The following is a 22,128-nucleotide window of genomic DNA, read 5'->3' as shown; positions in this document are numbered from 1 at the left end:
TATTACGTAAACGAATCGACATAAATATTCAGAATTTGAGTTCTTCATTAGAGAAGGTTTGCCTGTTTGCTTTTCGAGACACACTTGCACAGTATTTCAATGGGGACTTTTATTCGGTAATTAAGCTGTTAAGCCCCTATAAAGTTTATACTTATCAAGAGCTCTTTATTGTCGGGATGGAAGATTTATCGATCACCGACGATAATTACACCGTACGTTGTGTGTGTGTATGTTGTACACATAAAGTCTCGCATTCATGATACTCGAGTAAAAATCTAAAAATCCATTTACTCAAATTTGAATTAGAATTTTTTAGACAACACGTCACCAAAATACGGAATAACAGAGAACTTTTCTCACAAAGATATTTGTTAGGACAGAATAGTCGATAATTGAGGTCAAGAAAAATCCACTTTAAAAGCTTTTACGTTGATACGCAGCTTGAACGAAATTTTTTTTTTTTTTTTTTATCTTCGTTATTAATCCAAAGTTACGACGACGATTCCGCTGATCGAAATCCTGACTCGTTTTCGTCATTTGCTTCAGGGTGAATCCTTGACCGAGACTGCGCAGTAATTTTCAGTGTTTATGCGTCGCTATGGGGTTTATATATGATAAAGCGCGGGGACGTTTACGAGCATTTTACGGGCGCGCATCAGGCCCAAAACTAGGAACGATTTGCCGCTGAAGGCCCCAGTAGGTAGTAGGTATTTATTCAGGCCGGCGTGACGCGCGCAACGAGATCCTGGCTCGTTAGCCAGTCGAAATAAGAAAGTTGGAAGAATAAAAACTTGGACTAATTGTCAACTATTTGGTAAATTTATCGCTCCCGTTATCAGATGCCTCGGCAAAACTATATACGTATGTGTATATATTATACCCTGCGGAAATGAATTTATAGCCATGTTCGTAAAAACTTTCGAAATAGTTAATTTCATTAAAAGAAAAACACTTTGCGCGAAAAATTGCGAACATCATTTGTTACACATTTGACGATGTTTCGACGGAAAAGAATTTGAAATTTTATTCAGATCGTTTCACTGTGGTTTTAGTCTTGATGCACGGTAAGAAAAAAAAAAACAAAATAGAAAATCACAACTGTAAGAGGTTTTTTTCAACGAGACTTGGATTATTATTAATGTCTCAATCAGAAGATTCTTGTATTTTCTTTACTCACAAGGAACATCAGTTTGGTGTTCCTCTCTGATTTCGTTCAGACTCAAGTAAATTGTCGAACATTGAATACTAAGAGACACGTATTTTTTTATCTGCGGAAAAATGGTTTGAACGGTTGAAAACGACTTTCCAAAATGGGGACCGAACGGGGTGATTTCTCGATGTGCTTAATATATTTGAATGAAATCAATGCTAAAATATTTTATTTTATAATGAATAGAAACATTTCATCGTTGGTTTCATTCAACGATGATTATTTGAATTTTAAATTAATATTAATAAATCGTATAAAATAATACGACGCAAGCTAATCCTGAGCACACAATTTACCAACTCTTAAAGTCAACAATTATAAAATAAAGCTTTTATTACACAAACTGCAAAGTGTGAATTACGTAGAATCTTTCTCGCCACCATCTCTGAGGTTTGTCCTATTTCTTCTCATCGAGTCTGACTCCGTTAGCTCCCGTTCTCCGATTCCGTTCTCAAAAATCGAACTGAATGACTCAATTTTACGGTTCGGTAAGTAAACGAGGAGCAAAAGGTAGGTGGGATTAAAAGGAGCTGCTTGTCCCGCGAGAGCGAACGAAGTGGAGGACAGTTAACGGAATGGTTGGGTTGGTTGGTTGGCGGGACGCACGGCGAGAACCACATGGGCTGAGCCTCGACTCTAGATACGGCTGTGAAAAGGAAACGGATTATCTACGAATGAAATCTCGGTGCAGTGAGCGGCGGCCCCTTTCATGATCGTCCACTCCTCCACCTCCACCTCCACCTCCCCCTCCCTCCCTACCTCCCTCCATCACTTTACCGATTCCGTGTCCTACCACTCTTCACTTCCTCCTCCTCCTCCTCCTCCTCCTCCTTCTTACCGATCCTACCTTGGACGCTGTTGCTCCGGTTAGGATGAAGAAGAGGAAGAAGAAGGGAAAGAAGAAGAAGAAGAAGATGAGGAGGAGGAAGAGCACATATACCGCGGGTACGCGTCGCGGCGCCTTGACATTCCTTCTCTCTCGCTTACTGAACTTCAAAACGTCTTCATTAGACCAGCGGCTTCTATACCTACCAGCGTCCGGCAGTAACACACTTATATGTACCTATATATGTAACCTTAACCCACCTTCTCGTGTTATTATTTCATTTCGAGACGTTGCCTTGCCTTCCGCGACTGCAGTCTGTGTTCATATAGACTTTCGTATATTCTTATAGGTTATACTCGTTAGGTTGTTTTGAGAATCGATTAAACTCTATTCGATAATTAGGTTGAAGTTGGGAACGTTGTCGTAAAGAAATATTGGGGAAAATTTATGTTTTCTTATTTTTACAATTACTTTGGAGGGATTTGGATTGTGAAATTTGAGTGCGTTTTGGTTTGTTACGGTTGAACGAATTCCAAACAGTTCCAAAATCGCGAAATAACGATTTCTGGTTAGCTTGAATCGTTACGATAATGGTACCAACTTCAATATTGCATTCGATACTCGTATTATATATACATGTTTGATTAGTTCTAAGTGTTCACTATTACGTAGACCTACGATTGGATCAAGCTGCTTATAATGTCAGTTTTCACAGCTTTTACGTGTCGTAGCTTTTTAAACAGTATTCCGTTTTCCTGTTTCCAAAACTGTTAGTTCGTATCAATACTTCGTTTTATTTATCACCTATGATGAATTAACCAGTAAGAATCAGTTCGAATATCCAAAACGAATCGAATATGAACTTCACTGATTTTCATCCCAACATTTGAGAGAGAAAAGATTAAAACTGGATGAGAAGATACGTCGACAATGATCAGGTATTGAATAGCAGAAACGACAAGCCTAGCGTTTCAGAGATCAGCGTTCGGCGGTGCGTTCAAGCGATTGATTAAGAATATAACAAAACCGGAAGCAGGTTCAATGGTCTCTACAAGTCTCCAAGTCCATCTGACTACCGCATCCGGCAATAGTTCATCATCATGCCGATCGATGCATAATGATGCTACAGGTTTTCACATTCAACTCACCTACGTGAAATTATACGAAAAGTAAAATTAACCTAAATTTGAACCAACACGGAACCATTCAAGGTAGTTTAAATGACTGCGCATCACTCGATATTACATGACGAAGGACCTTGGTCACATGGTGTTTGACCCCTGGTATAAAGTGGCAAGTGTCAAGTGTCACATGGTCCCGAATTGGGCCCAATGCCTAGAGAAGTAGGCGAATTTCGAGAATTTTTATCCAAAAAACTATTAATTCGATTCCATCCGTTTTTTTTTTTATTTCAAAGTTTATACATTCAGGTATATTCAGTTATTTTTTCATAAAAATTTATTTACTCGTAGCGTTTTTACAGTGGTCGGTGTAAAACATGTTCCGTACTGACACGGTTTGCGTTGCTTAGGATTTTGGACAGTCGACTGATCTAAAATAAAAAATTCCAACAGGATCTTGAAATATGATATATTGAACCGTTCGCTGCGGATGAATTTTCTTCTTTATTAACGAAACGGCGAACGTTTCGACGTTGGTGTTTGTTTTTGGGCCTAAATTTTACACCTTTTTTTGATCATAAAAAAATATATAGTTGAATTAAAAAAAAAAAAAAACCATACGCCGCGAACGAGACAAAATGTACAAAAACATTGTGTCCAAATTTGGTAAAAATTATGCAATTTACGCACAATGTTCTACATACTTCAAACTTTTAAGAACGCTGATAAAAGACAATCGATTTTTTAAATATTCTACTCGGATGTGCCCCCTTAAGTACACGATAATATACATAAGATGCGTATTTCTCTGCGCATTACACGAGATTCGCGGCTAATTGAGTGCAGGACCCGGAATGCGCATCTTCTTATAAAAAGTTCGCCCCGTTAATCTATAGAGTCGTCGTTTCGTCTACGCGCGATGATTAATTGGATCGCGTTTTAGTAGAGCGACGTTTAAATCTTTGATTTCGTCGTTTTATTTATACTTAATATACTTATGTACGTGGGGTCAAAAGTTAATACTGCAAAGATTGCGACACCGTTCATATCTCGCATGCTCTTCGCGCTAAAAGCCATTCGCTTGTTCTTCTCCGCATGGACAATGAGATGATAGATCATCTGTCTCCTAACTACGGTGACCCGATTGCCCCGCTGTCCGAGCTGCATAATTAAGAGATCAGTATGGAATCCCGGTGTAATTAAAATTCTTTCAGTGTATAACAATGTGGGATTTCGATCACGCACGACTAAAATATCAGCTTCACGCTTCAACTTCTTACAAATAGTTTACCAGTTTTTTTCAAGTTTTGTAAGAATTGCTGTTTCAAATTTATTAGCATAAATATTATCATAAATTGTGGCATTTCATAGTATGTAGATATTTTTAACAGTGAAGATTTACCCTCTTAATTCCGTTTCGAAAATTAAACCACAGGATAGTAAAACAGTGACGTATACAAACGAAATTTCTTCACCTGCTTCACAGCCATTGAAATTCAATACACAAACGACAAAAGTGTACAAATACAAAATGTATAAATAAACTATTTTACTATTGAATTAATTCTGACCGATCAAAAATGGGCTTTTTGTACTTTACAAGATCTTTTTTCAAAAAATATTTATTTGTCGTATGTGATACAAGTTACATATATAATTATAGATATTTGCAGCAATTTCGCAGCGCAGTTTTCATCTCGAATTCTCTCGTATTATATGACTCATTGTAAGTTCGTAGGAACAGAGTTTTTACCGGTACCTATATTATATTATACACGGCGAAGCAGACGGACAGGCGTACAATGGAACATAGAATTACTCCGCTTCCCGTCTATTTACGGGAGCTGAACACAGCTGACGATAATCATTCGATAATTACGTATCAACCCTTTCGGTCTGTCTAGATGGGAAATGAATTACTTGATGTGGGACGATCCGTTCGCTTTCACATAAATCATCGCACCTGTCTCGCTTGCTAATACAAAAATAAAACGTCAGCAGAAACAATGAGTCGCTTGGAAATCTGCAAATACTGACGATGGAAAATAATGAAAAAAGAAAAGAAACGAAAACAATTACAATAAACTATTCGGATATAATTATCCATTTTTGATTTTCCATTTTAATCACGATTTAAACACAATTCGTTCGATAGTGTTTCCTCATTTTAAATTCTATACAAAGTTATCATCTAGTTTCGAGAACGGAATTCTTCACATTAGACAAGTTTGACGATACAATTCTGGAGACTGAAGTAGGAACTTTGTTGAAACACACATGAATACAAAATGAAGTAAAAACCGAAACATATAACGTGTGTGTAATATTTTACTGCAATAATGGGCCCAAAAGATTTATTCGAACGAATTCGTGTGAAATTATTTGCTGCATTCCGTTAAAATCGTTTCTAAAAATTGTAGAAAATTCTAATTGAGTTAGAAAAAAAAAATCGAGTACCTTTCAAAGTGAGATGAATCTTAGAAAAAAATCGCGCGCTAAATCTGACAGGTCAAGGGTAAAACCCAGGTCGAATTGGCGTGGAATGCTCCACATATATATACATATATATATATATATATCAGAGTCCTGACAGAGTGCAGCTCAAACGCTCGACAGTCGCCGCACGAATCACAGTCGCATAATTCGGCGTCGCTTTTGCACCAAAAACGGCGAGTTTGTACATAACTATTGTATATATAGGTATACGGCTATATGTACATGGGACGACTTCGAGCGTTGAGGTGCAGGACTCTGACGTCCTGAGGGACAGCTTGGATCCAGGGATACCAGCTACGCGAGCGTGACTTTGATGCGTAGGGGGCGTTTGCGTTCCGCATGCGAAATCAGAACTTCTTTGCCGCATCACTCGTCATGCAATATTAATAGGATTCTCTTGCTTTTTCATCACCGTAGGCGCGTAACTATCGCGCGTTTTTTTAACCCCTTAGCGATATATTGCGACTTTAAGATGGATCGCGATTCTCATTTTTAACATTTTGATACAATTATATTATTCACACGTACCTACTTATTCAAGTTTAGCGGTGCGTAAATTAAATTCATCCTAATGCGAAACGGAGTTAAAAATTAACATGAGAATATTGGCAATATTTTTAATAGTGTAAATATATGGTACAAGATTTTATATGGCAAGAAACTGTTAAAAGTATCACAAATCGGTCGTATAATTCGAATACTAAACGATTTTCTGGAACGTTGTTACGTTTCGGTTGCTGTTCAAACTGCTTGTCTACCTATATACCTACCATTTTTATGCCTCATAATTTCAACGGGAAATATTACACTGGCTGATGAAATGTATGTTGAACCGTGATAATTTTGAATGAGAGAAATCTTGACGGGCGTTGTTAAAGCTCGACCTACGAGCTGCCGATGCCTTGCGTTAGTCCCGCGGAGAATTCGCAAGAATTACGCTTCTGGATGTTGCGTGCAGAGTCGAGATTGTCGTCTCGGTTATTACCCGTGCCAAATCACGTCGAAGGTGTAACCACCGTTAATTATCTGCTCTGAAAAATACTTTGCTGCGGTACAAAAACGAGCCTGCATAGCCGCAGCGATTTCAGGAACTTTGCTCCGTAACGCGAATTTTTAGCAGAATTTCATTCGTCTTAATCATCGAAATTTTTCTCTTTGCAATAATACGAATCCTGGTCTTTTTTTTTTTCTTTTATTGTATCATAAAAAACGAAGTTTGTCAGACAAGGCTACAGAATTTTTAGCAACTCTATAATAATCAAGAATTTAGGATAGATCAATAAATTGCGACAGAGTTGTAAGTTCTAAATGAAAATTTACTGAATTATTATAACAAGTTCTGCAGATATGACATAGAATTTGAAAAACTGTCAGATAAATTTTCATCAAGAGTTTCAAACGTGAAATTAAAAGTAGACAATTAATAAAGTGCAATAAGTCACTGTTCATTTATCTTTCGTGTATTTGAAATCATGAATGAATATATTCTGCATTGCATTGCTGCCATGATTTTACATATACAATAGTAATTTGTAACCATAACGGAATAGAAAAATTCTTACAGTATGAAGTGTTTTACGAGTGTATTTAGTAGAAGGAAAAGCAAAGAAAGAAACAATTTGATGTGCCATTGACGTAACCACCTTCTTCCTCTCTCCGTCATAATTATATCGTCCACCACCAACAGTAACAATTTGAACCACACAGAAAACGATCGCCAAGTTGAGTATCCATAAAAATACCGCGGCGTGTAAAGAGAAGTGTGCGGTTGCTCCGACACCCGAAACTGGCGATTAACAAGACGTAGGTATACCTAGAAGCCCCCGAGTCTTGTTCGTCCCGCTGCGCCCCAAGCTGGCGAGAAGAGTTGCAGGTTTGAGACATAATGTAACGCGGCCGGAAAACCGGGCAGCAGAACTCTTGGCTCTGTTTTATAGGATAATGATCCTCGGATCTCATTTACGGTACAAATTAGTTGCAAGGAGGGCCTCCTCACTGAGTTTAATGGCCAAGATGCACGCGAAGAAACTCGGGCTTAGCTCGGCTGTTTAATGAAGACGGTGCGTTATGCGTGACGAACCTAAACCGCGGATAGGCGTCCGAGTATGTACATACAACACACTTGCAACGCGTGTATATTATGTGTATATATCGTATGCCTGAATGAGAGTTAAACGAGAATTTATGCGCTCTCAGAGACTCGGCGCGCATGCATGGATGTGGGAATCAGAAGTGTTCCTCAAGCGCGCACACATGCGCCCCGCTTATACTCGAACCGACTGGATAAACCTAAGTAAGTAAACACAATGCGCAATCTGGCCGCATTGTCCGATTGTTGAACGCCGCGGTTTTCAGACTGCATTTCTTCGCGCGTCGTACGTCTCGATTATCGTTGATAATAACTGATAAACTTACCGCTGACTTAAATTTTCTCGTCATCCCACGCAACGAACTGACAACACGGAATGAGGTGAAAATGTATTATTGATTGGAGAAGAGAAACGCTGGGGATATTTTTGCTAGAATCTGAGAAATTTGGTGAATAACGAGATTCACGTAAGTAATGTTAACGTATCGATATCCACTTGAGAAAAACTGCACTGTTTTGTAATTTTAGAATCACTTTGAACGAGGCGAGTTTGTAGGACGTAATTTGTACATGTTACTTCATTTATTATACTCTTATTGTAGTTGTGCGGAACAAATTGTACAAAAATCGCGTTGATCGTACACTACAATAAAAAAACGCGTACATGTATTATATTTTTATCGCTTGCTGTAACCATAAATTAAATTTGTAATCAAGTCGTTGAAAATTTTAAGCTTTATACCGTAGAATTTTATCTTCCAGTTCTTAACCACCTAATCTTGTTAAAAATTTTCGAAAATATGTAAGTTTACGTAACGGTGAGAAAATTGCTACTGTACCGAATAAATTTTCTTCTTATACCTATTTCAACTCATACATTAGAATGAATTTGAAATGCAACTTTTCTTGTACATTATATTTATATCCGCCTTTACGTATATTACAAGTGACTTTGAATATACGTGATTCGATAAGCGTATGATGTAAGAAAATGTTGCCGCATATCTCGGTTGTAATCAGATATACTATACCTACATAACAATTACGTACAAGCCACGTTGCCCCTTTTTTTTGTAGTTTTTATTCCATTTTTTTTTCATCTTTTATCAAATCTAATAGTTTATGAAAAAGATGCGTTTTGCGTTAACATTTGCTTATCGCATTAGGACCGTGAGAGTGTGTAAAAGTAATGATGAGAACATTGAAAATCCATATACACACCACGGTATGAGGAGTCGCAGGTTCGACAATCGTGAGGAATTAGTATCTACCTACCTATATAGACGAAGGTCGAAACACTCCGTCGGCGTGCGGCTAATGGCTTCGATATACCGATTTTTCTTTATTTTCCTATTCCTTTTTTCTTTTACATAAGATAATAATATAACATAATCGTCTATAGAGAAACGCGTGCAGCATATATGCTAGGAAAGGAACCGGCATGGAGGCCGTGGATCCTTCTTCGGGTTTCAGGCCTAAAATAAGACCTCGAGAGGTTTACTCCGAGGCGTGTTTAGAATATCGAATATTATACCAGCTCAGCTGTACATAAGAGAGATACAACTGGCCCGCAGCTCTGCGGGTATTGCTACACCAATCAGACCCGGTTTCATTAATCATTTTGCAACGTAGATTACACAGATATATTTATATATGGTATATATAGATTTTACAGGTAGGTATACATGTATGTATGTAGCGTGCATTAATGCGCAGTCTGTACATACTACAAATAAAACCCGTTCCTGCTTCACCAAACTAACGTCGTCATCGTCGTCGTCGTCGTCCTTTCGGGGTCGGTTTTGAATCCGAGGTGGAAAGAACGCTCTCAATGCATAACCAAATCTACACGTGATCCATGGAGGAGACCACCTACTAGGTGTTATCGTGTAAACCTGTGCAGCGCAGGTGTTTTAATCGTACGTCTTTCCGAACGGAAAACTTTTTCCGAACTAACGAGAAGAATCGGTGATTCGAAAGGAACTATATTTCTCAGACTCGTTTCGGTTCATTGAATCATCGCCAGTTGATCAATGTTTATGTATGCATGGTATCAAGTTGATCATTTGTCCGATGACAATTGACATATAATTTCCAACACTTGTCAGGCTCAAGTTCTCTGTTTAAATAGGAACGGTGGGAATATTTTTGACACATATCTTGGCACAAGAATGTTTCAATTTCGATTGATAAATTTGAAAATCTCTCGATTAATTGTTATTAGAACGATTAGTACGTTTCATAGTTCTTGTGTAGGCAGGATCTTGGATATGTACACGTAGGTCATCAAACAACATTTCGACCCTAGTTTTGGGTCATCCTCAGGACTGGTTTACTATTTACTCTAGTAACAAATTCTTTAGTTCTTCACGAAGTTCGTCATCGAACAGACTTGACTGACCTGAACCTCAGACACGTCACGTTTAAACCCAGGTTTGAATCGCAGCTATTATAAGCACCTATATATAAAATGGAAATAAAACTCACGTCGTCCATGTCGCGCTTCCTTCGCGACGACGGCGTTTTCCCTGACGTTTAAGCTGGTAATCCTTAGCCAGGGATCTCTCGCCGTAAAATAATTACGAGCAGGGAGCATGTGCGACGGATATGCGTTGCCACACTTTTTATCTATGTCCGTTTACGGATATGCGTCACATGCGGTATTTCCAGGCAGGTAGTTTCGGCGACATAACGGCCTTCACCTGCTTGCATCGCGTTACATAGTTTAATGTTTCACGATCAATGAAACTTGAACTCCGTTACAGATCGACGAAAATGAAAAGACTTCTGACGACCAACACGACTAATCACAATAATAACTTACATACAGCTTTCCAAGTAGATGTCAATCTGCAGAAATACTTGTTTCACTACCATTATTTTTATTATTATTGTTACTATTTTGTTAACGAATGTTGTCAAACTGCACTTTTCACACCCTTTTCATCGACACCCCACATCCGACAGTCTGCAATTATCGTGAAACTTTTAAAAAAGTGTTTCATTGTTTCACAGGTTGTTGGTTCAAATAACGATAACTCCAAAATTAGCCATCACGCAAGTTACGGCTCGTGATTAACTTTGCACTCAAAAGTTTTAAACACATCCATTAAACTCGCACGATTGCAGAGCTCGATCAGGCACTGCATAAATCCCCAATCACGTGTGACGGAAGGTACTCGTTGCACACACACTGTTGAAAGTAACTAATCAGTTGATCAGTGCATAAAGCCACGTAACCGGGACATCTAACCGCACTAATCACCGAACGACGAACGATAAAACACCGCGATAATCATCGCTGCTGCAGGGTTTATAATAACGAAACACGTGCGACACCAACACCAATCAAATATTCAAAAAAAAAATCGCGCGCGCCACAGTGGCGGGAAATCACCGGCTATTTAACTGCGCGCTTGAAGCCCGCGAAAATTCAATTTCATAACCAAAACGGCATCGCCTTTCCCAGCGTTAAAGTCCCAAGCTCTCGCGTCTCTATTTCCAAGCAAGGACCACACAAATAGACGATGCAACGCCGGAAAGGATGAGGAGTCTCGCTGCGTACGCGGGCATTAAGGTCTCTCTGGTCAACCGGAGGCCTTCGGATCGCTGCGCTGCGACCGACGCGAGAATTCGACGCGCACAATACGCGCACACCGGCAACCCGAGATACGCTGTCGCTGAAGAACCAGCGGCTCGCTCGCTCTTCTCGCTCAGCGGACAGCGGCTGAAATCCCACTGAACACCGTCGGTTCTACGGCCCTATTTCCAGCCCCGGCGCAACACGCGCTCGCGCCGTTTCACTTCTTGCGGTGGCCGTGCGGCGGCGCCACCGTCGTTTTTCATTCCCTATCTGGATACGTAATCATCGACAGTCGCTTTGCCTTAAGGTTTTGTTTGTTTATAGAATAGGATTGATTTATTGTTAGTTTTTATCCAGCATATTATGACTGTCTCAGGCGAAATCAAAATTTCATTTAGGTACGAAATTTATGTGGTTGTATAAAAAATTTGCATTCTTCTTTCATAGCGGTAATAAAATTTTCTAGTCAATCTCGTTTTCTCGCGAATTATATTTATATGTAGGTACATACTATTTTACTAAATTTATAAAACAGTAGTGACGAATTCTTGGAAGTTTTATTATCTAGCATATTATTATATAGTCGTAAGAGAAATTCAAATTTCATTTACGAAACTAATGTGGTTGTATAAAAAATTTGGATTTTTCGTTCATAGCGATAATGAAATTATATTTATACGTATACAATTTTACCATATTTCATTTTCTGAGTCTCTATATAGGTACGATCACTCTTGCCATATAAATCAGTGCAACGCAGTTGTGACCACCTGCAACTCCAATCAATTTTGACATTTTTTTTAATCATTCAATACTCGCTCAAATTAATCCCAAGATGATTTGCACTCAGCTGTGTAAGCAGATTAAAAAGCAGTGTATCAACTTTCCAGCATTAGAAACATGTGCATCAGAGTGAATAATTAATTACATATACAATCACACATTATTTCAAATTCATTTCAAACAAGTTCACTTCTTCATTAATTCAGCTCCAACCTAATCTAGGATCAAACTCCAAGGTTCGTGTGTTTTACGTACCTACACTCTGTTTGTCACACAATATTATTATTATTATTATCATTATTATTATTATTATTGTGTGTACCGTGAAAGGATGCACGCGAGCAGCTGTATATGCAGTTATACACGGCGGCGGATGAGAATCGGGTAGAAGTTGATGAACCTGGCTCGTGAATCATGCTGCCCGTAAAAATTGACACCCCGCATGCGCGGATACACACAGCTGAAACGCACTCGTGTGTAGGTACATAATACCTGGGAGAGATATAATGGCGCTTATATCATGTAGGGGAACAACAGGTTTTCACGTCACAGTATGCAGTTACCTACCTCCTATAACGCACGTTATATCCTACGTGCAGGGTATATAATGTTACATGTATCCTACCACCATAGTGAGCGCACGCTGCTCCCTACGTAACACGCTCTTCGTTTTCTTCATTTTCTTCCCTCTTCCTTCTTCCCCCTTTTTTTATACCTTTTATCGCGTCCGACCTTCACCCCCGAAACTTTGCATACCGATCGATTTTGGCGAATATAAGAGGAAAGGAACGCGAGCTACTGTTTTGGTAGTCTTTAGAAGATGAACAATATTGATAAAGTTGTAAAGTAATTTCTTACAGGCGTTTCGATTTGAAGAAATAAGTTAAGTAAACGGTTCGATCGAATTTCATTTTAGATACAGAATTTGTTTAATGTTTTTCACCAACGCAATGTGTATGAATGAAAATGAAACTAATTTATGCATGTGGAAAATTTATAACGCATTCTTCTCAGCGTTAAAATATACCTAGGCAATTTTTACATCATATTGAAAAAATTAAAAAGAGAGGAATAAACGGTGGTCTGAAGCACAACTGCAAGCACTTCGCGCGCGCATTAGTTTTTCAAAACTTTTTCGAAAATATTTGTGTTTACAGAGGCCTGAGGTAGCGGGGCCGTTTGTTTCGATGTCTGTGAAAACACAAAACAGCCCAAGTGAGACGATGATTGTATATAATATGTAAACATGCCTATATATAAGCTCTACCTATCGCTTCGTGGTGCCAAAGCACTTAACGCCTGAATGTGATCTTTGGCAAATATTTTCATTGAGAATAGACACGAATATTGGAGGCTATTGGTGTGTTAATTGTGGATTGTGCGAGATTATCTCGCGGCGCCGTTTTCGGGGTTCTTTTGTTTTTTTCTTGCACCTTTATGGCCGATTTGCGGAACCGTTTGTCCAAGTTCCATGCTCACTGCACCACGGATGCAACGCTGCAGTTATACGAGACAGGCAAACAAATCGAACGAATATTGGCAGACACTTAATGCGAGAGATTTTACCTTGTAGACTAAACATTTATTGCAGGCATTGTATTTACTCGCGCCAGCTATTCGAGGAAATGAATACTGTAAGGTGCGTAGGTATCGCAAGACGCGAAATAATGCAACGGATGTAACTGCACGGGCACGATAAGAACGGATGATGTTGTCTTTTCAGTCGGGAATTCTGCGATAAGACCGAACGCGTGGCGACCAAGACTCTGCGATAAAACTCTGTCTCAACGATCCTCCGACGCCATATTGCGTCTTTGGATGGAACCGGACTCTACGCATTTCGATATTCGACGCCATTTATAAGATACGACTGCCACCTGTCCCTCGTTCCACCATGCAGGGAATCCCTTTCGCTTCATCAACTCCTTCACGTTTTCCTCTTTCTTTCTCCATGTTTTGAGAAACAAAAAATTCCTCTTGAGTATATTAGCTGCGGGATACCTGGTGTTGTAGTCATTCAGTCGGCGAGGAAGCAAAAAGAGATTAATAATAATCAATGGTTCCTGGTGTTTTCACCGCGACAGCATCAAAGCGGATGGTGCAGGAAAGAGACATGACATTAGAATTCAATTTGAAGACTTTCGTTTTTTTTTTCAATCTCCACTGCCATTATAATTAGAGTTACCCACACGTCTCGTGATGATGTTCTCATATAAAAACGTGACACTGTACTTCTCTGATAGCCGAATGTTCAACCAAAAAAAGTTCAATCACGGATAATATATAAGTGATGCATTTTTGTCTTTTTTTTCAGGTCTAGTGAGCCTCAGATATTTTATGCGGTGACTCGGAACAGCTTTTATTGACAACTGCGGACTGATGACTGATGCTTACTACAAGTCACCGTAACAATTCGCCAATAATTATTCGATGCGAGAGAGTTTGACGTCTTACGCTTCATTTCAAGTAAGTTAATTGGCTCCCCTGCCTTGCAGATAAAAATATTGCCGCGTCCGATTTCACCGACCAATAAAATTTAATCGTCTCGCGCATGCGCAGTCGATCATCAAATTTCAAGCGCATTCGGACAAACCGTGCGAACTTTTCTCTATATATAAGAAAAGGTTTTAATATTATAAAAATTTATCCTCGCGTGTGAATCACACTCTAACCTGAAAATTAATTTTTTTATATTAGAACTTAGTTCAGATCAGATCGGAAATATCTGGAATAAGACGCACATGGCACTAGTGTGTGTCGACTTTCAGCCATTGCATAGAGAAATGGCGCCAGATTTAAAAATATATATTCGCAAAAACTTGAAAATTTACATTCGTTACATTATTATTTCATGGTGTAAGCCGTATTGACAAAAGGGATAGAAAAGCGGTGACCTACCTGTGTTCACGCAATATAAACACCCGTAAGAATCCAGGTAAAGAAACATGACATGAAAGTCACGCGACGCAGGTCGGTCGGACTTTTTTTTTCTTTCTTTTTTATTTTGCTCAGAGGGCGTCGTCGTCGCATTTGCAGATACGTCGAGAGGCAAAGCTTGCACGGGGTCCCGTTGGTGTTGTGAGGGACGCTTCTCTCCCCTCGGAATAAGAACTGAAACCGAGAATTTACACGTGTACTTGCTAGAGCCGCAGCCCAGGGAGCAGATATAACCCGGAGCGTCTCGCCGCGGCGCCGACGCCGTCCTCGAGAGTGTTTATGCTAATCTGGAGCCAGGGTGGCCTGGAGCAACAGCTCCGTTCACCTTTCTTGTGTACGTGCCGTGTACCTCGGCAGCTCCGACGATTCCACTTACACGCGTTTTTCCGACCTACGTTTCAGCTCTGTTCATCCTTTTCTATTATCTTTATTATTTACCGTATATGGTGTTTATGCGGCAGTAAATCGTGGACAGCAAATTTCGTGTTCTGGATGAATGTTAAGGGTGGCGAGGATATGGAGAAGTCAAATTTCTTTTTTGCACGTACCGACGAATGCCATGCAGGAATTTGAAATCCGTGATCCAATATGGTGGTGGAAAGTGCAACGTTATGTACAAAAATGGTGGTGTTAAAACTGACCCAAATTGACTGGCATAGATTATTATAAACTAGTTTTTATGGTAGATTTCATAATTCAATATTTTTATTATCAGTGAAGAATTTGACTTGATTTGGACGAGACTTGGTACCGATTAGGGGTTCTGAGAACGCTGGCTTATGCGTATCTGAAATCAATATTCAAGCAATCAAAGAGTCAACGATTTTGAATGTTTCAATTTCTCAGTTTTTACTTCAAATTCGTATTTTGCATCGTCGGAAATCCCCGGATATCAAGTTTCGTGAAAGTTAAATAAATTCTGCCATTTTTATCAGCCATATTGGATACTTCATTTCTAATTTATAAATCTTAACTGTGAAAAACATGGCATGCCACGTATCTATGCTAGTGTTTAAACTTCTTAACTTTTGTTGCACTTGTTTCTATTCTTCTATTTGGTCTGCGCTGTATATCGTGCATCTATAATATAAAATTTGACGTGGCTAATGGAGCTCTTCCTACCTTGTGCGAGCTGTTACAAAACGAGATGCGGTCTTGAAACAATTTAGAACTAAACGGCGCGGAGTAAAGAGCAATAAAATGCACCACAGCAGGGTTGCCGTATTACTGCGATCCTATCTACGCCGATATCCTGCGTCGTTCGGATTTGTACGGGGCATTCCATATGCCAGCTCGACTACGCTTCGGACTCAACATTTTTAATTTGGTTCGAACTTCTTCAGATGCGATGATTGCAATTTTAAACCCCCAATTATTCATTCTGTAACCATTTTAGAATTATCCAAATCTATTTATCTGGTTACATTTTTATTGAAATTTTCAATAAATGCTCAGAAATTACATTTTCAGGTCCGATCATTTTGAAAAAAAAGTCCCATAAATAATGGTTTCGTTGAGACGAGACAAAAAAATTTTTGCCGTCAGTAAAATTTTTCATTCACAAAAATCAATATGCAAATGTTTTCAGACATGTTGAAAAAAACTCTCATGTCTTTAAAACTTTGTACTGATGTACATCTGAAAGGTGGATCAGTTTTTGCACTATTTTTGGTACTAATTCTGGTACTATTCAATATCATCTAATACGTAATTTGAACATGTTTGTCAGGTATAGAGTCACATTTTCGAGGCCGTGAAGCATCCATTTCTATAAATCCAAAACAACCTGGTGGGCATGTATCGATCAATCACCTGGTAATCTGTATTTAGCCAGTCAATCTCGATCATGCGAAATTCATTCACAATAAGTATGAAAAATTATCGGTTAAATGTAAGTCTGATGAGTCAGTTGACTAATATAGAACTTGAGTGATCTGCGACTCGCCGCATATCGATTTGATTGTTTTGTTTCTTTGAAACCTCTGCGATTGTGGATGTAAAATTTTAAGTTTAAAATGATTGATCACCGGCTTTATAAATCACATTTTCGCTAATAACGCTGATTATTATTTCTCTCCTTAAGAAATATCTACCTTAATTCGTATATACTTGTGTAAAAGTAAAGTATGCTATAAACAGTATATCGTGTAACAAGAAGGCAAACTCTGTCTTTTCAGGCTGACAATGAGCGTAAGTTTGCAAAAATGAGACGTTGCTGAGCCGAAGACGAATATTGCGAATACGCGTGGCGAAAAGACTGTTGCCTCCTCGTCGCACACGATTCTTTATACAAAACAAAAGTATCTTACACGCTTTTTTACAAAACAAGAAATTGAGGTTAGGGTCGCGTAATGTCACATTGGTCCGCGTCAGCGCATGCGCGTAGTACAGAAAAAACCACTTTCAACTCTACAGACTTAAACGCGGTCTTTTCTGTACTCCGCTCATGCGCATTAGCAAACTAATTCTACCATCATAGAAACCGATACTTTATTTACGGAAACACGCGTGAAACATGCTCACGTTATGTAAAATTCAATCTTAAATTTGTGCTCCGTGTTTCTGTGAATAATAGGAGCAGTTCAGGAGACTGATCAACCGTACAATATATATATATATATATATACATACATACACCCGTTATTTATCGGGTGACTTAGACACGGGGTGTTCAAGGTATACAGTTCTCGCAGTCCCCACTGCAGGCGCGATGAGAAGGTAGCCTTGTTACCCGAATTACTTCCCACGTGTCTTGGTAATTAGCCGGAGTGACGAGTTAATTAGCTTTGGCCGGGAAGCTTTCGTCGCGTGACGTGACGATGGTACGTATAGCCATTTCCAGGCTGTAATATACTACAGACAAAATCCACTTCGACACGAGAGCCTCTCTCTCTCTCTCTCTCCCTCTCTCTCTCTCTCTCTCTCTCTCTGTCTCTCCTCCTCTGCTCGGCCGCGGGACTGTGGGTATTAAAAAAAGTTAACACCTTTCCTCCTCCGCCCGGCACATACACCTCATCGCGTACCCGCACACGCCATCCCATTCGATCCGGTTCGCGCACGAGGAGGACCCGCCGTTCCTTTAGCGTCCGTTTTGCCCTGTGGCGCATCGCTGCTGCGAGTTAGGTTAGCAAAATCCTGTATAACGAGGCCTTCGATCGATCAATCAACCTCAGGATCACTTCGGCGTATCGATTCCGGAAACTATATCTTTATTTGATCGTTTCAAATTAGGATGATTTATTCTTTTTTCGCTGAAAACAACTTACATATGACACATTCGTTTTTATCGACTAAAGAATCCTCCCGAATTACAAAATTACAGAGACTCGCGTAGCGTGTAACCCCTTTTTTTTTTTTTTTTTTTTTATATGTATAAACGACTCGGAGAAACATACGTTTTCCAGTTTTTTTTTTTGACTGAATTTTACAAAACAGTCGCGAGTAAGTGATGACCAAAGACTATAGTTGATAGATTTTTGATGATGATAACAGAGTTTTTTACGTTAGAGTAACTGGGTACAGTCGTACAAAAAAATCGTCAAAATTGAAGGAATAATTCATTTCCGAGAAAGTTATCCTTGCATAGAATTTCCTGACCTGATTCGATCAATTTCTACATTTTCGTGCGTCATATTGGGTCCGCTATCTTGAATTTATTAAAATCACTGCAGACTCGTAATCATCGATCCTAAAACCAGAGATTACTGCATTGTTATAAAAGTTGAGTCAGCACAATAATGTGTGACTGAAAGGGTCATATGGAAACGATTCCCATAGAAAGGGGCACATCTTATACTTATTCGACGAAAATTAAAGTTTTGACCTTATTCCAGCAAAAACTATAAATTGAAATAACATGATAAATTGACTAATGAATTTAATTCGTTAATAGAACGAATGAATTCTGCCAATGAAATGGCGATATATAACGTAGCTAGGATGATCGGGTGCCGACAAACTTTTTTTGTTGTATAATAATCCTGATCCCTCCTCCGTGGAGCGCTTGAAGGACTATCCACTCTACGAGAATATTCAATTAACCGCAATTTTCACGCTTCGTACATAACATGGAGACCTGATTGTTCAATGTTTTATCCACCTCTTCAAAGCAAGAAGCCTGTACTTAGATTACATGCAGCGTACCGATTTTGCAGAAGCAATTAACACGATGAACGATAATCGCAGACAAACAGGTATTAGATATTATTTTGTTTAATAATCTGCATAACCTGATCGCTGCATCTATTTATCCTGTCCTTCAATCACGTTCCATTTTCATCATGAAAAACGTATCGATCAGGTTGGAATTAGCTGCGTCCAATAGCGATATTCCGCCATTAGTGTACCTCAGAACCTTAGAAGGACTTTAAATAACTTTTGAAAGAATAGACTTATCATAGAATGATAACAAACTTTTTTTTTTTTTGTAAAGCGTTCAATTCTCTACGAAAATACGTTCTGGTTTTATCAGTACACTAATGCGTTGAAGAGTCATGCGATTGCAAATTGAAAAAAAAAAAAAAAAAAAAAAATCCCAAGTCATTTGGAAGAATGTTTTTAACTTGAATTCTGTAAAAAAAAAAAAAAAATTGGTCGCTTTTTTTTTTATACAGTCTAATGTACCTACAAAAAGATATCTGAGAGCATGTACAAATCGTTACGAGTTTCGTTCCGGTATAATAACAGCTGTTGTACGTAACCGTGACGATGAAACGCGTTGTAGTGTTCAGCGAAATTATCGGCGAACCGGTCGATAGTGAAAGTCAATAAATGAGATTTGAAAGAAAAGGGAAAGATAAAAATTGAGAAGGAATGAATGTGGGCTGTTTGAGTGGCGCGATCATGCAATGCACTCGGGCTCTGCCAAGCCGCCACCGTCGCACCATCGCCTAGAATAATGTCTCTATTCCCACTTGCGGCACTACCGCTAGCCATACCTAATAATTACACGTCACCGAGTAGTGAAGCTTCGTAGTAGTGAAGCATCCAGCCTCCAATTATCTGCAAACACCTGCCTGCGCACCGCCGAGTTGAGAAAAATGTGACGCCTTCAGAGGAGGATGGTATACGATAAAGAAGGAAGGGAATAGAGAAAAAAAGAAGAAAAAAAAAAAAAAGATTATACGCTCAAACGATCCAGGACAGAAACTCCGAACGGTCAATTTTTTAACCCTGAATCATGGCGTCGCAGAGGCTTGAATTGTGTATAGTCAGCTATATATGTACTTTACGTTAGTGTGCATATACTCTTAGGGTGTTTTGAGGACGAAGTAAAGCAAACAAATCAGGTATTTATCGAAGTTTTCAAGAGTAGGTATTTCACGGTGTGGATATTTTATTTTTATTCTATTTTCTTTTTCTATACTACTCGCTATGTATGCATTTCACATAACTGACTTAAGATTGTAAGAGGAAAACAGTTTCTAAGTGAAATGCATACTGAGGCAATGAAATCGATTCAACTATCTTATATTTGAAAATTTTTATTGAGTTAAATGTGTTCTTAATAGTCAGGACTGAAAAATGCTTCACGATATCATAAATAAATGTATTCAAATCGAGCTTGGAAGATTTTTTTGTGTTAATGTAATAAAAGAAGAAGGATAGAAAAGTATGAAGAATAATGAAAAAGAAAAAACATGATAGATTTTTCGCTTTCGGTTGAAAATGGTGTAAAAGAAAATTTACGAAACTTTCGGAAAGAAAGATATTTTTATCGTTGATAAACAAGACTAAAAAATTGAAAAGTGTTTGTTTTTTTTTCTTAAACTTACTCAAATCGATTTTTGGAAAAATTTTCAGAAAAATCGTGAATTTTTATGCATTATTTCCTCGCAGAAAGCTGAAAATCTTTCGTACAAAAGCTCATAATTTTCCCACCTTTTATTTTTTTTGTGAAAAACACAAGAAAATTCGTGATGCCATAGCTAAGCCGGAGGTAAAGAAATGGAAAAAATCACATGATTTCCTTTTTAAGATGTAGCAATCCTACGTTGTAGCGATATTGATACGAATACCACCATGAGAGTACAGCTTTGTCCTAAGAATTTGGTAAAGCCAATCATACAGTGCTTCGGTGATTCGACAGACTTCTCGGAAGCTTGGAGTGTGCTGCAGCGTGCAGTTTTAAAATCACGCGTAATAAAAATCCAGGGAGTAGGAAATCGGCACAATAATAGGCAGACGCCTGTAATATACCGACGCAATTTTGTTGCTAGGGATATTACGACAATTGCAGGGTACAACGCAACTTCCTATCTATATAGAGCTAGAATGCAGAAGCTTGGTCGGACTTAAATTAGTGCAAAGAAGGTAGACCATCTTCCTGGAAACATAGATCGTTTTGAAAGTTATTACTCGAGGTTCGCCATATTTGTACGTAGTTAACCTGACGCTAATGACACGCGTTTCTTGCATCACTGACGAAGAAGTGCGTCGCGCGTTGTCTGCGTAGAGACGGTAGTCGATTCTGATGCTGATGCTGTGGAGAACCTCGTGGTTGGTAAAGCCGTGTCCAACTCATCGTCAGCTGCGAAGGCCGCAACGTCGAGTCCTCGTTCAATTACGTGGATTTAATATACGAGCCATTAAATATTACAGAACGTCTTTTGGTTGGCCCGCACATTCCTTAGACTTATCCAAAACGAAACGCGATAATCAATGACTTACGGTGCGTTAAAATTCTACGTATCAATGGATTTCGTTAGCTGCCCACGCATACCTGATCCTGTACCTTATTAATGTAGACATGTATTTATCGGATATTTTAATTCGTGGGTAAGTCGAGCAATACCTAAATGAATAGAAAAGAATGATCGTTTCTTCAGATTTTTTCTCTTGTATAAATAAATTGTAAAAATATTAACATTGTGTTGTTGGATCGCTTATTCGAAACAATTATTTTATCTGACAAAGATGTTACCGTATTAAGTCAGGCTTGAAAAAAGCGTAATAAACGATTACTGTATCTACACATTATCTTGGGGGTGACAATCGTTGATGCGAACACCGTGATTGCCTCTCTTCAAATCACTCCATATAATCGAATTGGCTTTACAAAAGTCAATATTCTTCCGTGCGTAG

At 38.8% G+C, this 22,128-nt stretch overlaps 1 protein-coding gene across 1 annotated transcript in view; it reads right to left on the bottom strand.

Annotated features, from left to right (window-relative positions):
- LOC124404993 overlaps positions 1-11,446 on the bottom strand; it is a 65,286-nt gene extending 53,840 nt beyond the window's left edge. The window contains exon 1 of the mRNA XM_046879577.1: positions 10,230-11,446. Coding sequence (XP_046735533.1) covers positions 10,230-10,238 — 9 coding nt within the window. The 5' untranslated portion in view covers positions 10,239-11,446. The remainder of the gene's footprint in view (positions 1-10,229) is intronic.
- Positions 11,447-22,128: the final 10,682 nt, after the last annotated feature.

Source organism: Diprion similis, chromosome 3 (assembly GCF_021155765.1).
Source record: "Diprion similis isolate iyDipSimi1 chromosome 3, iyDipSimi1.1, whole genome shotgun sequence".
NCBI classification, from domain to species: domain Eukaryota; kingdom Metazoa; phylum Arthropoda; class Insecta; order Hymenoptera; family Diprionidae; genus Diprion; species Diprion similis.
Note: the sequence above shows the minus strand (reverse complement) of the source record. Positions and strands in the feature narration are given on the sequence as shown.